Below are 16,952 nucleotides of genomic sequence, written 5' to 3'. Positions count from 1 at the left end.
AATTGAGGCACAGAAGTTCCTCTTCCAACCCTCTCTCACCTGCAGCTCTGGTCTCCCCACCAAGCGATACCCAGGGCTCTTAGATTATTATTCTGAGTTGAAACCAGTGCAAAAATACATATCCAAATACAGATGTAATGCAACAACCCCAATTTCATTCCTAATGTTTAATTTACTCAGGGCTGGGTGAAGGATGTGAGCAGAGCAGGGCTAGAGTGGGGGCCATTAAGGCTCGCTCAAAAGGCTTTTGTATGGGACCTGGAGCAAAGGGGATTTAAGGAGTGCAGGTATCTTTCCTATTGCCATATCACTCTCCTCTCCTCAGTGACTCTGAGTGGCTCTTTGGCTTAAACCCCACTGGAGCAGAGAAGGGCAAGATTATCGCCTGTGAGTTGCTCATGGAGTCAAGGTGCCTCGGGCAATCCAGTGGGATTTTCTCATGCTCATGGAAGGAAGTTCCTACAGCTGTAAGGCCTCAAGTAGTTGCTACATTTCCCCAGAGGTATATCAGATGCAAAATTACTTGCTAAGGACAATTTTGGGTAGATCCATCCTTGATAAGCAATTTTGGGATTGATGTCATATCCAAACTAAGGGGCGTAAATGGGAACAACCTGGTTCTCTCTGCCTCTAATGTGGCTGATTCCATGGCCTTGGAAAACAAGTGACTCGAAGTAGCAGCACTCAAATTACTTGACACCATGGTTCCACAGCACAGGAATATTTCCCTCCTCACACACTCTCTCCATTGGATTCCCCACCCAAACCCAGGACTCGATGGACACTGCAGTCATGGTGGTCTCTCTTGACTATACCGACAAAGTACTTCAGTTTACAATGGCTTTTTTTAGCCCAGGAGTCACCTCCATTTTGAAACTCTGGCAGCAACTGATAGTTTTAATACCTGAACTAAGAATCAATAGTTCATGATAATTCAGTGAGACCCATATGACCCTATACTAGATCAGATTAAAACAGCTCAGGGAGTTGCCCAACACTAATACATTTAAAGAATTCAATTTGATCATACTTGTGGCATTTTTTCCATCTCTGGTAACCCATTTTTTTAATAACATGAAGCTCTGGGCAATTAGAGAGTTTGGATTTTCTACACGGATCTGATTGATTTCATCCACCGAAAAATTCAGTTCCCTTGCGAGTTCTGTAAAACAAGAAGAAAATTCTGAAGATCTCACATTGTGTATATTTTCAGAGAGAAGCATTATGTTGAACAGGACCAAAATAAAACAAATCTACCTGAGACTTACTGGAAATTTAGAACTGTAAATGATTCCAGTCACGTGAGTCAACGTACCTTTATTTTCCCAGGAAAGTAGTTACCATACACACCGTATAACTATCTTGAGGTACTACCTGTAAGCAAATCCTTTATAAAGGGTTCATCAATGAATCAGTCAAACAATAGTATATATTGAGTGACACATATTGAGTATCATTTATGAATGACAATTATTCTTTTCATGTTTACCAACTGCAATAATATGCCTTCTTCTCTCTTGTTTACCTACAAATTGGAACAAGGGATAAGCCTTATACCAATTTCATGAAAATCATGGTCATGTTTTACAGTTTGGAACCCTCACAGGAGAAGTCCTGAATGGCAGAGAGGGTGTGAAGAATATTCCTCTACAAGTGCAGATAATTTGCTGACCATATCATGATCCAAAGACTTGATTACCTAGACAAAATATTCCTTCTTACAACAATCGTGTCATTATTTCTGTCAGCAAAATCTCCCCAAAAGTTAAACACATTTGGTGGATGGAGGCAGGGGGCAAGTCTAGGGGAGGGGGTTGCACATTCAGGGTCAGTGAGACTCAGAGCTAATAATTTTGCAACTGGTTCAAATGGTGCATGGATGGCTTCACTAACATTCACAATCACAACCAAGCTCCTCTAGCTCTAGTTTCTCCAGACACAGGGCTGGATTTTGCTGAGGGCCATGACCGTATGTGGACAATGCCCACTGAATAAATTACACTTTACGTTAAAGGACGTTTGAATTAAGAAAAGGACTCTGAGAACAATGAAAATCTCTAAAGCTAAGAGGAAGATTTGATTCACTGAAATTTCTAGGCAATCTTTCAAATTCCTTCCCCAGGAAAAACAACTCAGTTGTTATCAGAGATTAACATTTGGTGTGCTGATGGGGAGAGTGACCGTTTTTCATTCACATTCAAGGGGTCAAGCAAAATTCCACAGTTTATTTTAAGATAGTCATGGAGATATACACTTACCTGTCCAACTAAGCCCCAAGTGATCGGCTACTATTGCCATCCTTATATCTGTCCTTTCACATGGACTCTGAGGACCTGCGATTTACAATTTCTTAATTAAAATGATTATCAAGAAAGATACAAGGCTTGGAAAATTGTTTGTAGCAGTACTTTAATTTTACAAAGTGACTAGGGCTGAAATTGTACACTCAAATGGATCCTAGTTCCCTATGAAAAGAAGGTTTTTCTCAGACACAGCTTGCATGGTTTTCACCCGTGTATGGCCAAATGTCAAGACTACATGATGCTGCAGTGGGAATGGAACCAATCATGCTGACAATCTAACTACAATACAACAGTAATGTCATTCTTGTCTGGGTGAAAACACCAGGAGGGGATTAAAACTACTGTTTCTACTTTGACAGAATCACAGTCGCTAGTATAATTTGGGGAAATCATTCAAGTCTTCAATGACACCAACGTCTTCGGCATGCTTTGCTAGCTGTCTACGGTGCAGAACTGGTTTCAGAGGAGGTAAGAAGAGTATACGACAGCACAGACAGATGACAATGACAGAATGAGAACTACAGTAAGTCACTCCACAGGCAATCACAACACTTCATGCACTAGGATCAACAAAGTTGAAAGTTTTACAAACTAGGCTTGAGCTCCATGAGGTGAGCAAAGTGTACTCCAGAAACCTGACTGCCTTCATTCTCACCAGTCCTCTTACTGCTCCTGTCGACCTTTTCAATCTTTGATTTTAAAGTTGCTGCCTCTGTTCTCTTATCTCTAGCGAGCCTCGAAGGAATGGAGGGCAGCCCGAGCCGAGGAGCTTCCGACAACAGCGCGATTCTCGAGGTACTGTCTTCATCGTCGGACACCTCCGGCTGCATCTTTTTCTCTTCCTCCGACAGACGGTCCACGAGTTTTAACGTCTCACCGCTAATGCCCTTAAAATATTCAATCGAATGCTTACATACCTCCCTAAGCTGGTTTTTCCTCACTTTCACTGTCGTGGTGGTAATACAGGTGGCTCTTACCTTGACTGGCAATTTGGAGGGAAGTTGCTTGACTTTGCCTTTCTCTAGCTGTCCTTGCTTCTGTATAGTGCATGTTTTTCTAGCTAGGGCTAGATTTTCCCTGAGTGTGTCTTTAACTGGAATCTTGGACTTCATTTCTAGACATGGAGAGGCAGGGCATGTTTTGGTGCTCTCAGGCGTGCTACGAGGCTGTCTCACTTTACTCACTGCCATGTTTGGAACGCTACTTTGTGGGGAGGCATCCTTTGACGAGGTGGCTTTGATGGGCAGTTTGGATTTTGGCCTAATCCCTATGAGCTCTTTTGGCTTCTGTTGCTCTCCAGGTACTTTCTGCTCAGCTCTGATACACTGTGAGCCTGGCTGTGGCTGTGACCCTGGGCTTTTTCCTGAAGAGCTTTTCTCTGGTTTAGCTGCTTCTGTGGTACAAGAGGGTTCAGGAGGTTCTTTTAGCACTACATTACTGGTACTATTTTCAGTAGGGAGAGTGGAAGAATCCAAATTGTTGTTGTTATTAAAATTATCTTTTTGAAAAGCATGCGTTTCTTTGGCCCTAAAGCCCTTCTGGCTAGTTGCTGAACTTGAAATCGCTGTTAGATTGTCATTCTCTAATAATCCCTGACAACTGGACATGCCAGCGTCTAGCTTATCTGTCTCTTCTCCAGGACCGTCTTTCTTCATGGTCATGGTGGAAGCCGAAATCCCCATTTTTATTGGAGTGCGCGACTTGGAGTCGACTTTGGCTGTGTTCGCTGCTGCAGATGACTTCTCCAGGGAGCTACTACTGAGCGCCATTTCCTGACACTCTCCGCTGGTCTGGAGACTGGGCTTGGGTTCCACCTCCGGGGCCTCTACATTTCTCTCTAGGCTTGTTTCTATGGCACTGCCCCCTGACTGTGGCTGGGAGGTGACTGGGACTTGATTCTTAACCCCTTCCCCCTGGTCCCCTGACTTCCCTTCAGAAGTATGCTCACCAATCTGGAAAAATTGGAGCCTCTCTTCAACAAAATCCCTCTTGCTCATGTCAATTGCGCCACTGCGGGTCATCTCAAACATCTTGCCTTCGTGAAATGGGAAGGGATTGGGCTCGCTAGTGGGGGTGCTTTCATCAGTGGGCGTTCTGGCTGGAGTGGTGTCAGGTGTCGTGGCTTGAGATCTGTCTTCAACCGCCAGACCAAACGGCCTGGATTCATCTTCCCGCGACTTGCTCTCAAATACGTCATCATCGCCTCTGCCATTGGACCAAGGATCAAAATCTAGGCTTTTGGTCGCCACGGTTTTAAACGGGGTTGCAAATTCTTCGTCCACTTTGTAACTGAAGTATGTATCGGGGAACAGCGATCTATCGGGATGTCTGCCTTCTAAGGTGAAAAACTGGGACCCCGCCTTCGGATCCATCTTATCTGAAGTCTTTTCAGGCACTGAGCCTCTGACAGGTAGCTTATCTTCTTCCGGCCCGACCTTTCCTTCTTCCTCAATAACTTCAAGTTTGCTTTGGCTAAAAGAGCGATCCGTTGGCTTTAAAATGCCCTCTGTGTTCCAGACATCTTTTTTTAACTCAACCGCTTGGCCGGGGAGTTTGGAATCGCTCTCCGTCAAGCCATCGTCTTCATCTTGCAGGTCATACCCATCCAGGGAGTCGATTTCTGTCGCATCTGTATCGTGGGAAAATTCTGCAGTGGTTGCGATAGAACACTCAGTGATGGACTGGTCGTTGTTCCCATTCTGAGCTACTTCATTCTGCGGTGAATCGAGATCAAACTCATTATCCTTTCCAGGGCTGTGGCTCACTAAATCTTTCTGTCCAGGAGTCTTCCCGGAGGCTTTAGATTTTGAGGTTTCTTTCTGGTCATCTTCCAATTCCTTTAACTTGAAGGTGTACTTTTTAACTGGGGCCGGTTGGTAGATGGACTCATCATCACTTGAATCACTGACATCCGCGCCCGGAGGAATGGGAGAAGGTGGCTGCACTCTGATGACCGGCTCAGCCAGCTGGTACTTGTCCAGCTCGTCCTGCAGGTTGACCTCGATCATTTCCATATCCTTCCCGGGGGAAAAACGCTGTTTCTTTTCTAATTCAGCCTGGTCTGCGTCTAACGGTGGAGGGGGTGGAAATTCAATATAGGCGACCCTGTTTCCTTTTGGTCTTTTGCCAGCATCTTTGCTGGCGCTGCTGGGTATTTCTTTCTCAATGGCCGTGGCTTCCTCCACTGTGGTTTGCTTTGTGGAAGATGACCTGGCCTGCTCTTCCTCCTCAGATTCCTCTGACACCTCAGGAATTGGACTCGGTTTGCCCGGGATGTAAGCTATAAGTGAGTCCGGGGTCTTAGATGTGAACTCGTAACTCACTTCCTCTGAGCTGGGTGTTTCTGGGGTCAGAGGGCTTTTCCCAGAACTGTCCAGAAAGGATACTTGTTCTAGAGTATCATCTTCTGGACTACCTTGGGGAGAAGAAGGAGGCTGCTTTTGCTGTCTAGTGGTATAGAAGGTTCCCCTGGTCTCTTGGACTGTCTTACATTCCTGGCTTATGATTTTTTTTACGTTTCCTTGTTGCACCTCTTTTTCGTATTGCTTTCCTACTTGGACAAAACTGACATACACAGGTAAAGTCTTTATTTCTTTCCCTCCTTCTGTCTGGGCTAAAGGCGCAACTTTGTCCAGGCCATCAATGGGACTAGGGTCAAACAACTCACTCAGGGGCGATTCCTTTCCTGGACTAAACTCTAAGGAATCAGGAGATTTGCTAGGGGACGTCTCAATCTCATCAAGAGCAGGACATAGCCCTACGTAACTCTGATGTTTGGACATTTTACTGATCTCTGAATATCTAATTTTCTCATCTTCCACAGAATTGAACGGCTGCACCTCCGCTTTCTCTCTCCCCGTGCTTGATGGCGGTGCTTTGGGCGACAACTCTTGTTTTGAAAATTTGGGCTGCTCACAGACCCCATCAGGACCAGCCGGTGGCAACATTCTTCTCTCATCAGCAATTCGGACTGGTATGTGAGACATAGCAGGGCCTTCTTTCCTTTTGGAAGTTTTGTCCATCGTTTCGATGGTGCACTCCCCTTCCTTAACAACGAACTCTCTGTACAAAACCTTTTTGGATGGCGATTTTACAGTCACTTCATTCATCTCGGAATCAGACCCATTTGTGAGTAATCTACGCTCCCTCTCCGTCACAGAGATGGATTCGCTTTTCTGGTCCAGGCCCATTTTCTCAGGGTGGGCCACATGATTTTCTTTTATGACATCTTGAACCAGGACATGAGAGAGTTTTTCTTTCTGTATTTTATGGTTAGGTGCTCCAGAGCTTTCCCATGTCCTAAAGATCTTTTTGTCCCATGGTCCCTTAGTGGTCAGGTCAGAGCTCACACTGTACGCCAAGTCTATAGCCCGTTGCTCAGAAAAATATTCAGGCACTGTTTTAGTTGGCATTTCAGGTCTCGGTTTCTGTCCATCTGTGGAACAAATGCCATCTGTGGTCACTTCGATGTTGTGGGCCTGATCCTCCTTTGCTTTCATTGCAGGAACTTCTCTGTGCAAATACTCATTGCCATCTGCAAGATCTAAGGGCTTCTCCTGCTTTTCTCGGGCATAGACCTGGTAGACGGGCAGCTTACTGTCCTGAATTTTTTTCAGTGGGCTCTTTGACTCACCATCCGGCTTCCTTTCATCCTGTGGCACAGTTCTCACCTTCGGGTGAATGCTCTGCTCAAATTTTAACCGGATAGAATTGAGCTTTGACTGTTGGAGCTGAAATCCAGACTGCGGCCCTTCGGCCACCTTGCTCGGTATGGTGGGGCTCCCCCGGGCAACCGGGGGAGGTCTGCCGCCCTCGGCCTGGTTCGATGGGACCCTCTTTTCCGGACTGCTGGGCATGCTGGCTGCCCTCCTCTCCTCTGCTCTAGGGAAGCCCTTTCCCTCCTGCCCAGGCGGCCGGGTTTTGAACCAGTCATCGTTCGATGCCAGGAACTCAGTCAGTAGTCCCTTCTCAGGGCTGCTGCTCGCTGAGCTGGGAGAGGAATGCATTTCCTTGCCATTCCTTGGGTGAGGCTTCTTCTCTGGGGACTGCAGTTCATCATTCAGCTTTTCCGTTTTGTCCCGAAAAAACTGTGACACTTCGGTCAATTTTTCTTCAGCCTCCTTCACCGTCCTGTCCACCCTGTCTTCATAAAGCAATTTCTCTCTACCTCTGTCTAATCTGTCTTCCGTGAACCGCATCCACATAGCTTGCTTTGGACTACTAATATCTCCAGTGTAGTGCAACACTGTCACTTTATCATAATGCTCATCTTTAGACATCTTACCTATCCCATTTTCGGATACATCTTTATAGATTTTGGAGAGAATTTCCCTCTTGGGGGCAGTGGCTAGTTTTTCTCTGGATCGCCTGTCCGACCCCGGGAATTCTGCACTGAGGGGTCCTGCAGTATCGGTCACCGACTCCTCAGGGTCAGAATGAGACACATCTAGCTTCTCTGACAGAAGCATTTTCTCGGCAAACCTGTACGACTCCCCTCTTAGTTCTGACAACTCATCGTCATGGTATTCTATTGAGTGTTGACTCAAAAGCTTCAGCGTTTTGTATGAGTCATCAGAAATGAGTTGCGCAGAACTAGGGCGACTGTCCTCTTCCTGGGATACAGGAGTGTTTACTCTAGAAGATTCCAGGTAGGAAGGAAGAGACTCTTCGACTGTCAGTTCTTCTTCTTCTTGCTGCAGGCCCTGGTCATCAGAACCAGGGAAACCATCATGTTTTTCGGGCAGAAAGTCTTTTAGGTTAACATCTCCCCGAGATAAGTCTTTCTGATACATATACATTTCCTTTTCGGGATGCTTTTTGGTTTCTCTAATAATGACTTCAGTAGGCTCAGCCTGATTACCTTTTTCAATGTGGACCTCTATTCTACGCTCCAGTTTGGGTTTTGTTTTGCTGACCCTCTCTGCATGCGGTGGGGACGTTTCAGCAGCAGCCTTGTGAACATCTGGTGACACGGAAGATTTATGCTCAAACAGACCTGCCAGTTCTTTGGAAGGGTCCCGTCCAGATTGAAAGGCTTTCATAATATCATGGACAGACATTGTTTCTTCGATTCGTTCGGAGGAACTCTCACCGCCTGGAGGTGAACGATACACCATCCTGGTGGTAGTGGTGATGTGAGTTTCTTCTTTCACACGGACACCTTTGCCCAGGACCCGGTTATGGTCATCTTCTTCACTGCTGGCTTTCAGCTGGAAGGCCTTAACCTTTTCTTTGATACTGGACCCAGCGGGCTTTGCCTCCACTTCCACAAAGGCCGGGGTTGGTTTTGGGGAGTGCGGTTCCTCGGGCTGGGGCCCGGGGACCTCTCCTGATGAGGGTTCGTAGCTCCGAATCACGTGCACGACTTCGGTTCTTGTTTCTGTGATGACAGGAGGGATGGGAACTTCCTGAAACAGTGGCTTTGGGCCTGTGCTCTCGGCGCTCTGAGGGGCGGAAGGCGTCTTTTCACTCCTCGTTTCAAAGCCACTGTCAGACAAGGGACTTTTGTCCTGGTCATGTTGAGAAAAATCATCTGGAGACTCTAAGATCGTGTCGGTTCCGAAAAAGGAATCGGCAATTTTACATAATTCTTTTTCTGAAGTGGAAGGCCTCATGGAGGCTGGAGGCATTTTGAGCTTATGTTCTTGCAAGGCAATGGCTGGTTTCAAAATTCTCTTCTGTCTCTCCTCACCATCTTTCTTTCCATCCTCAAATTTGTACTTCAAGTTGGTCAATGAGCTACCACTCCCAATATCGTTCGTTAAGTAATCTAGGACTTTTGTCAAGTTGTAATCTTTTTCAGATACGGCCTTTGCTTTTAGTTGAACGTTTTCTGCCCCAGGTGAGGCCTGGCCCACAGCAACATGCTGCCTTGCTTCTCTGATTTCCTCTGAAGTAAACTCTATCCAGTCTTCATCGGACGAATGGCCCTTGTCGCTTTTTGAGGCTTTAGCCGCCCCTTTATTTTCTACACACACATCCTTTTTCAGGATCTCACTGACTTTGACCAAGTCTTCTTTTACTTTCTCCACGATTTTAAAAGGTTCCTCATCATCAATCCGCCCCTCCTTCGTCATTTCAGGTTGGAACGACTTGTCTTCTGCCACATCCGTTTGCAATATTGCAGTCATCCTGATCAGGTCCTCTTTCATTTCAGCAACATCTTTCAGTATCTCCTGACTGGACGACAAAGATGATGGTGTGGATAACTTGAGGGCAGAGGGGGTGAGGAACAGAGGCGATTTGACGGGTGAGGATGTTCGACTGAAGTGGGGTTGAGTACGGGTTTCGGGAGTCAGTGCTTTAATGGGGGACAACAAAGCAGCTGCTGATTTCGTAAGTGAAGAAGAGTCGGGAAGCTTCTTCACTGCTGGTTCCGACAACACGTTGACCACAGAGTATACGGGCACTGTGATCGTCGATGAGGTGACCGATGAGGTAGTTGCAGAGAGAGTTGACCCCAGGGATGCGTACAGGGCACTTGCAGGAGTCCTTATGGATGGAAACACTGACGGCGTTGCAGACACAAATGACCTGAGGGGGGAAAACTGCATGGGGGATGTGGTAGAAAACACTCTCTCAACTGTATCACTGGTGGCGTTCAGCACCCCATTTGCGGAGTTGGTAACCGCGGAGATCTTTTCTTGAAACGTGGCAGAGGCCGCGGCTTTAGAGCCGTTTATCAAAGCTGAAGCTGAAGGGTATTTCAAAGGAGAAATCGATCCATTAACTAATGGTACTTCTGCATGTCCAGCCACATGCTTCCCAGGAGATGAGAACGAAGGGGCCATCATGACCTTAGTAGATGAGGTGGTGTCAACTGCAGGTTTCGAGGGAGACACCACTGACTTCAAAGGCGAAGATATGAGCGGAGCTGCCGATGTGATGATTGACTTAAACGGTAGGTTTGAAGAGTACATGTTTATGTTCGTTTTCGGCGAGGCTGGAGGGGTCATGGTAATGGACGACCTCTCCAAGAGCGAACCGGCTGTAGTTACCGGAGACGTTCGAGAGGGAAATGCCGAAGTGGATGCCAGGCCTTTTAGAGCAGTAGTCTCCGGGATCGTGACCGTGACAGTGGGAGCTCTTATGAGTGAGCTGGGGGAAACTTGGATACTGTAGGGGGGCTGCGACACAACTGTTTTGATTGGTGAAGACATGGTCCAAAATGACCTAATGGGAGAGGCCACGTCACTGACAGATTTGACCGAAGATGTTGTGGAAGCTCCTAAGGTGGATTTGATTGGAGAAGCGGAAGAAACGGACCATATTGACTTCAACGGAGAAGCTGATGGAGTATTAGAGGAAGAGCTTGATAGGGAAGTGAAGCCTGATTTGGTTTGCCCAGGCACTGTAATTGGAGCTGTTGTCCATGACTGATAGGGTCGCGTAGAAAAAAATGGCTTGTATGAATAAGTAGCGGGGAGGGATCTTGAGGCTCCTGCACTCCGTTCAACTGTTTCTTAAATTTTGAAATCAAAATCAAACATAAAAATCAACAAAAATGGTTGAAAAACAGAGAGACCAGAGAAGAAAATTGGTCAGTAAACTGTAATATTACAGAAGCAAGTACAATTGTTTGCATGATGTAGAACAAGAGAGGCAAAAGGAACGATTAAGAAGGAAACAAAAAGGATGATCCATAAAATTGTGACTGATCCAAAATAAAAAGCAATGGGAAATGAAAGACGGAAAGCACTTAGCAACCAAATATGACAACAATGAAAAGGAGGACACACGAAAGAAAGAATCCATAATGGGAAAAATGTCCACAAACTCAAAAGTCTTCTCTTACTTCCTATTGACTTTCCGATAGGCTAATTTTGAAACAGCACTAGTGGTTCTGATTTGCCTGTATAGGCATATGTTTGCTTTGTGCAACCACACGATTAACATTTTAGTCATTACGAATGCTCTCCCCTTGGTACCATTTAGCGCCAGAGACTGTACCTAATTAAAACTGTATCGACTCATTTAGGTTGACGTGAGAAATCTAAAAATCTGTTCAAAAACCACTCAAGCCTATTTCATGCAGAACCCAAAAATATCTTTAAGTGACAGGCAATTGATGTGCAAACTGTGAAGCAACTGGAATAAATTCAAATCTGTACCTTCCATGCACAATTAGGTTATGCTTCACACTCACAAAGCCAATAAGAGCAAGAAATTTTCTGAGTTAAAGTTTAAAAAGAACAAAAGGAATTTTTTGGCATTTTTTTCATGCGATATATTCCTTTTATGTGGGAAAAACTAAAGAAAAATATAACATGAAATGGCCTTTAAAAGCATGTGTCATATATGGTATGGTAGCTATGATTCATGGTAAACGTGAGCAAGCAAAGCAAACAAAACTTTTTGTCATGCGCAGGATATCATATCAAAACAAGCACACAGAGAAATACAACTGGTAGGCTGTATTATGCATAATATTTAAACTTTAAGATTATTTTTACAAGACATTTTAAAAGATGAGTACACTTTTTCCATGAAATATGGTGTCTTGGTGCCTTTTGAAATTTATCAAAAAAAATCAGCCTGATGTCTTGCTTTTTTGAGGCAGGGAGAGAGGAGGGACAAAACTGCAAATACGTATTCATTTTCTGAAGCCATCGGCATTGAAAATTCATAACATAATTAGCCCCAGGCGGTCAAAAACCTTTCTTCTAATTTTTCAAAAGGTATCATAGGAAAAGTACAGAAAAAACAAGAGTACATTCATATTTAATATTTCCAAAATACCTCAGGCATGATACAATACGAGAGTCATTATTAAGACCTGGATTATAAGGATCCTATTAATTTCAATGGGAAATGTCTAGAATAATCAGTTGGCTCAGGGGACCTCAAATCACTAAGTCACCAAGGTATTTTGAATATACTGTCATGTAATTCATTTGGGAGAAGTATTGAAATGACACAGAATTTTATTACTGTACCCAAAATGCACAAGTGACGGAGAGACAGTCCCTGAATCTGGAAGGGTTTAAAACCCTTAAACTTCTCAAACTGTAATAACAGTGATTAGGACCAGTGGTGGGTGTGAAAGTTCTAGTTTGAAGTTTTCTACGATCTCATTGCCAGGAAACTGTACTTCAAAACTATGCTAAATGGCAAGCAGAAATGAAAATATCCTTCATTTTTGAGGTTCCTCTTAATGGCAGGCCTGATTCACTGTTACAGTCCACTCTTTGTTCTTGTTGGTAACTCCTATAACTGTCAAGATTTTCACGGTGAACACCTATTTTAATGCAAATACTCAGTAGCTTTGTTTTTCATGCTTGTGTTTTATTCTCAGGAAAGAGGGATTACCTAGGGAGACTCCTGGATTTGCTCAAGTCCTGATTCTTCTATCTGCTGAAGCCTTGATCCCATTAACTCTTTGGAAGGTGTTGAGGTGACTTTTGTTCATGGCTACAAGAAGGGTTCTGTCTCATGCCTCATCAGATTTACTGTGTTCTGTGGTTTCCAACCCCTCTGGCTGTTCATGAAATTATCAGAGATTTTCCTGTTTTACCATTTGTCAGCACATCTGCCATTTTCAGCCAATTCCATGTTCCGTATCCCATCTGTGGGAAGCTTCTTGTTGACAGCTGGAGAGGCATGGGCTTGCAGATTGGTAAATTATGAAATCCCTTTTGGAAAAAGGACTCCAAGACAAGGACAGGCCCCATCCCGCTTGTGGAAACAGATGGATTTACTGAGTTACTAATTACTGATCCTAGACCTAAGCCTCCTTCCTTTCTAGCATCCCACCTCATCCCCACTTCACCCGCTTACATGTAAAAAAAGAGGAAATAGTCTTCTCAAGGGCTGGAAGATCAGGAAATTGTGGGTAATTTCATTCTACAAAATGGCTTTGGCCTCATCCCAGCATTTGGACTGCAGTGCCCAGTGCATTTTCTTACATGAGTAGTGACAATTTGCTGCTGGATTACTTCTGTCTCTCTCCCTTTCAATATTGGAATCTGGCTCATAGAAGAATGTTATTCAGAGCTGTGTCAATTGGACTGTGCTTTAGTAAGGCTTCAAACATCTTCTTTAGTAAGCAGGCAGTGGAATGGAGAACCAGAAAGGATATAGAAAGAACTTTATATAAAGGGAGACCATCCAAAACTGGAGTCTGAGAAATAAATTCAAGCTTTTCAAACTTTTCAAATGGATTGGTCCTCTAATCTACTTGCTGTCCTCAAATGAAATGATTTGGGATATTCCCACAGAAAAAACTCACAAGAGAACTGCCTCCATGGGCTTGAACACCCCACCCAGATGCTAAGAAGAGGGATCGTAAAGATGCAATATGAAACACTGGCAGAAGGGAAACACTGGGAATATTTAAGCAGGAAAGGCAAGGAAATAATGTTGCAAAGATGAGAGAAATTAGGAAAAACTTTAAGAACGCTTTGAGAGGGAACTGAAAGTTAAGCTCAAGAAAATGAATGATGCAAAAGGGGAGGGCAGTCTCTATTTGGAAAGGGTTCAAATGGAGAAAAATTGAAAAAAAAATTCTGAAATAGGAACTAACTGCAGAAACATGCAAAAAGGAAAGTCAGCGTATCATGGAGTTCTATCAAAAACAACAACAACAACAACCCTAGTCGAATGCTGTTCTCCACATCAAGATTTTAGTAGTCATTTTTTTTCAAACACTACTTGGAGATTCCAAGGGATTTCATTTTGAAGCTTTTTAAAGAGAAGCCCTTGACTTCTAAACTGGGGAGGGGTCATTTTTAGTGGGCCTTGGAGATGCTTAGCATTTGGTCAAGCTCTTGCAATTATTGCTAAAAATTCCTCAAAGAGTTCACTTTATCAGTCAGTCCATCAATGGATTTGTTGAGTGCTTAATATGTGCGGAGTACTGTAGTAAGTAAGCACTTGGGAGAGGTCATTTTCACTCCCTTTATTTCTCAAATGACACCAAAATTCAACATCTATAGAAAAAATGTCTCTTCTTCTAAAAGGTCATTATAAATTAGTAAATATGTTAGGAAACTCACTCATTCCAGGCTCAGTCAAATAGCTGTAGCGCTTACGTAAAGCCAGAGATGCAAAACTCTGACGTCGATCTGTTTTCTCCGTCTGCAAGAAAAAATAGACTATGCTTCCACTGGATACTCAAGACATTTTTTACAGTCTTAAAGCATGTTTCTGATTACAACACTTTCATGTTAGCTTTATGTTCTTCCCTCTCACCAACTTTCCATTTATATAATCATCATTGGTCCTACCCCTCCTTTAAAAAATAATTTGTCAAGCAGCAATAGCAGCATCAACACAGAACACTACATGGAATTACAGATAATAAACATAAAACATTACAGAGACTATTGTGTGCTGAGCAATACATTTCCCAAACAATTTATTTTAAAAGCACAATGAATACTAAGTCAGTACATTAAAGGGAAAATTAGGCATGAAGGGCTTTTTTAATAGGTGTTAAATTCCTGGGTACAGATACAAATTTTAATTTGCTTTTAACTTGGGAATAATGTGTGTCACAATGTTTACATGTTTTATAACAGCTGTTATTTTAAGACTTAATTTAAAAGAATTCCTTTTATATAAATGATAAAGTAATTATATTTTTCTCAATATAATTATAAAGTGAATTAGGGCAGTTGTTTCTTGGAACTATTAATTGTTTTCCTTTGTAATTAGTACACATGCATTAATGCAAAGTCTTTATGTAACAGGCACATTTGTTTATTATGCAGTGGATTTTAAGCAGGTTTGCCAAGAGACCCATCAAATCTTCATTTTAAAAACACTTATTTTCCTAGTTTGAGATGACTTCTAATTAGTTGTGCTCCAAAAACATCCTCTTCCACTGAAAGAAAAATTCTGTTGTGTGGAAATTATCTAGGAATATAGATTTTTAGCAGTGGAAAATTTTGAAAGGGAGACATGGCCTTCTAAGGTCCTAAGAGTGAGTGCTTTCTCCCTGCACTTACTTAAAAAACAATAGCAAAAAACCCCAAACAAACCAGTCAGCGATATCTGTTACTCTGTGAAGGAAAATGCAGTGGGCTAACATTTAATACATAGTAGTATGGAATGCAAGTCTGAGTTAAGTGTTTTTTGGTTTTTTTTCTAGGAAATACAACTGGCCTAAACTCCATAATACTGTCTTAAAGTACATGAAAATATAAACTGATGACATCACTTTCCCCAAACTCCAAGTTTTCTGGTCCTTTCTGGAATAGTTTTAATTTCTATTTTACTTCTGAGTAAAATGAAAGCAGAAGACAGTGTTCATATTACCTCATCATCTTGATCTGACTCTGTTTCCTTTTGGTCCCAAGATGCATTGCAGAGACAAGGAATATTATAATGGACAGCAGGGAAAAGAATATCAGGATATGAAAAGGATCGAGTAGGGAGCACAAAATGCAAGCTGATTTATAAAAGCAAAGCAAACCGAAAAGGCCAATGTAAAAAGAACTTTACATCCAGTGCAAATTAACACGTGACATTACTGAAAGCATAAAATCTGTGAACTGTAGGCTGGAGCATGAGCTGTAAACAGAGGACCCAGGCACAAAAACCATAAGAATTTGACACCACAGTAACAGACTTAAAAAGCTTTCTACATTTGAAAACTAATAAAAACAAGCTTAAACTGCTTTAATAAAATTACAAAGCATTCCATTACTAACGCTTCAATGGCTTGTTTTCTCATCTCTAGAAGAGTTAAGTTAGATGGAAGGAAGAGATACCTTTTTATGTGCTGGCAGGGTAATATTTAAGTTGCAAACTGCTGCTTGTGATAGTCCTTTTGTAGTCTTTGGTTCTTTCAGGAATGATAAACGACCACAAGGCTCTTGGCTGGTGTCTCTAATCTAGACAAATGTACAGAGTGAACAGTTATAAATAAGGAGCTTTTAGTGATGTTAATACATAAATAACAGCTCAGTAAGTTTGGGGTTTTTGTTTTTTTGTTTAACGTAGCACTCTGAGCAGAGTGATCTGATGAAAAGAACTTGAGACTGGGAGCTAAGAGACCTGGATTTTATTCTTAACCCTGTCATTTGCTGTCCTGATATGTGACTCTGGGCAAGTCACTAAACTTTTTATCCTCTCTGTGGGTTGAAGGTGGAGAAGATCCCTGAGTTTCCCAACCTCTTATCTGTGATTTGCCTGAAGGACAGGGACTGTGTTCTGATCTGATTATTTTATAACTGCCTTGCTGCTTAGTAAAATGTTTGGCATATGAAAAGTGTAATAAGTATAATAAGTACCATAACCAACTAGTGAAAATAGAATGGCAAGAACAATTGAATGGGAAATTATTTGAATTGATTTGATATCAAGTGCATAGTGTGGTGCTCTGAACAAAGTAAATCTTCAATAAATAATACAGACCAACTAACTGGAAAAGCCACAGTTCCAATTGAGTTTATGCCGTTTGGAAAAATGTCATGTCTTTTTCTTTCTCTTTAAAATAGGGGTTAACATCTGGCACTGTGTTTTACCCAGTTTCTTTACCCCTTGTCATTCCTCTCCAACAAAGATTATGTATTTTGGAGAATTTTTTATTGGTAATTCTTTGCTATTTTTAAGGCAACTCAATTGTTTTCCCACAGAACATCTTTCCTTCAAGGCTCTGAAGAGCTGGGACAATTGGAGATAGAGCTCTGATACAGGTCATCATCA

General features: G+C 42.8%; 1 protein-coding gene across 23 annotated transcripts in view; it reads right to left on the bottom strand.

Moving 5' to 3' along the window:
• The window catches only part of ANK3 (ankyrin 3), a 710,530-nt gene that overhangs the window by 26,019 nt on the left and 667,559 nt on the right, over positions 1-16,952 (bottom strand). For 18 of the 23 annotated variants that reach the window (XM_038743727.1, XM_038743734.1, XM_038743724.1 and 15 more), the window contains 6 exons: positions 16,016-16,138; positions 15,561-15,587; positions 14,297-14,378; positions 2,959-10,764; positions 2,259-2,333; positions 1,031-1,162 (listed from right to left, as the gene is read on the bottom strand). In XM_038743727.1, the coding sequence (XP_038599655.1) occupies positions 1,031-1,162; positions 2,259-2,333; positions 2,959-10,764; positions 14,297-14,378; positions 15,561-15,587; positions 16,016-16,138 (8,245 nt within the window). The remainder of the gene's footprint in view (positions 1-1,030; positions 1,163-2,258; positions 2,334-2,958; positions 10,765-14,296; positions 14,379-15,560; positions 15,588-16,015; positions 16,139-16,952) is intronic. The other 5 variants (XM_038743729.1, XM_038743735.1, XM_038743733.1 and 2 more) reach the window with 4 other exon arrangements.

This window comes from Tachyglossus aculeatus, chromosome 3 (assembly GCF_015852505.1).
Source record: "Tachyglossus aculeatus isolate mTacAcu1 chromosome 3, mTacAcu1.pri, whole genome shotgun sequence".
NCBI classification, from domain to species: domain Eukaryota; kingdom Metazoa; phylum Chordata; class Mammalia; order Monotremata; family Tachyglossidae; genus Tachyglossus; species Tachyglossus aculeatus.
This window is presented reverse-complemented; position numbering and strand designations above follow the sequence as displayed.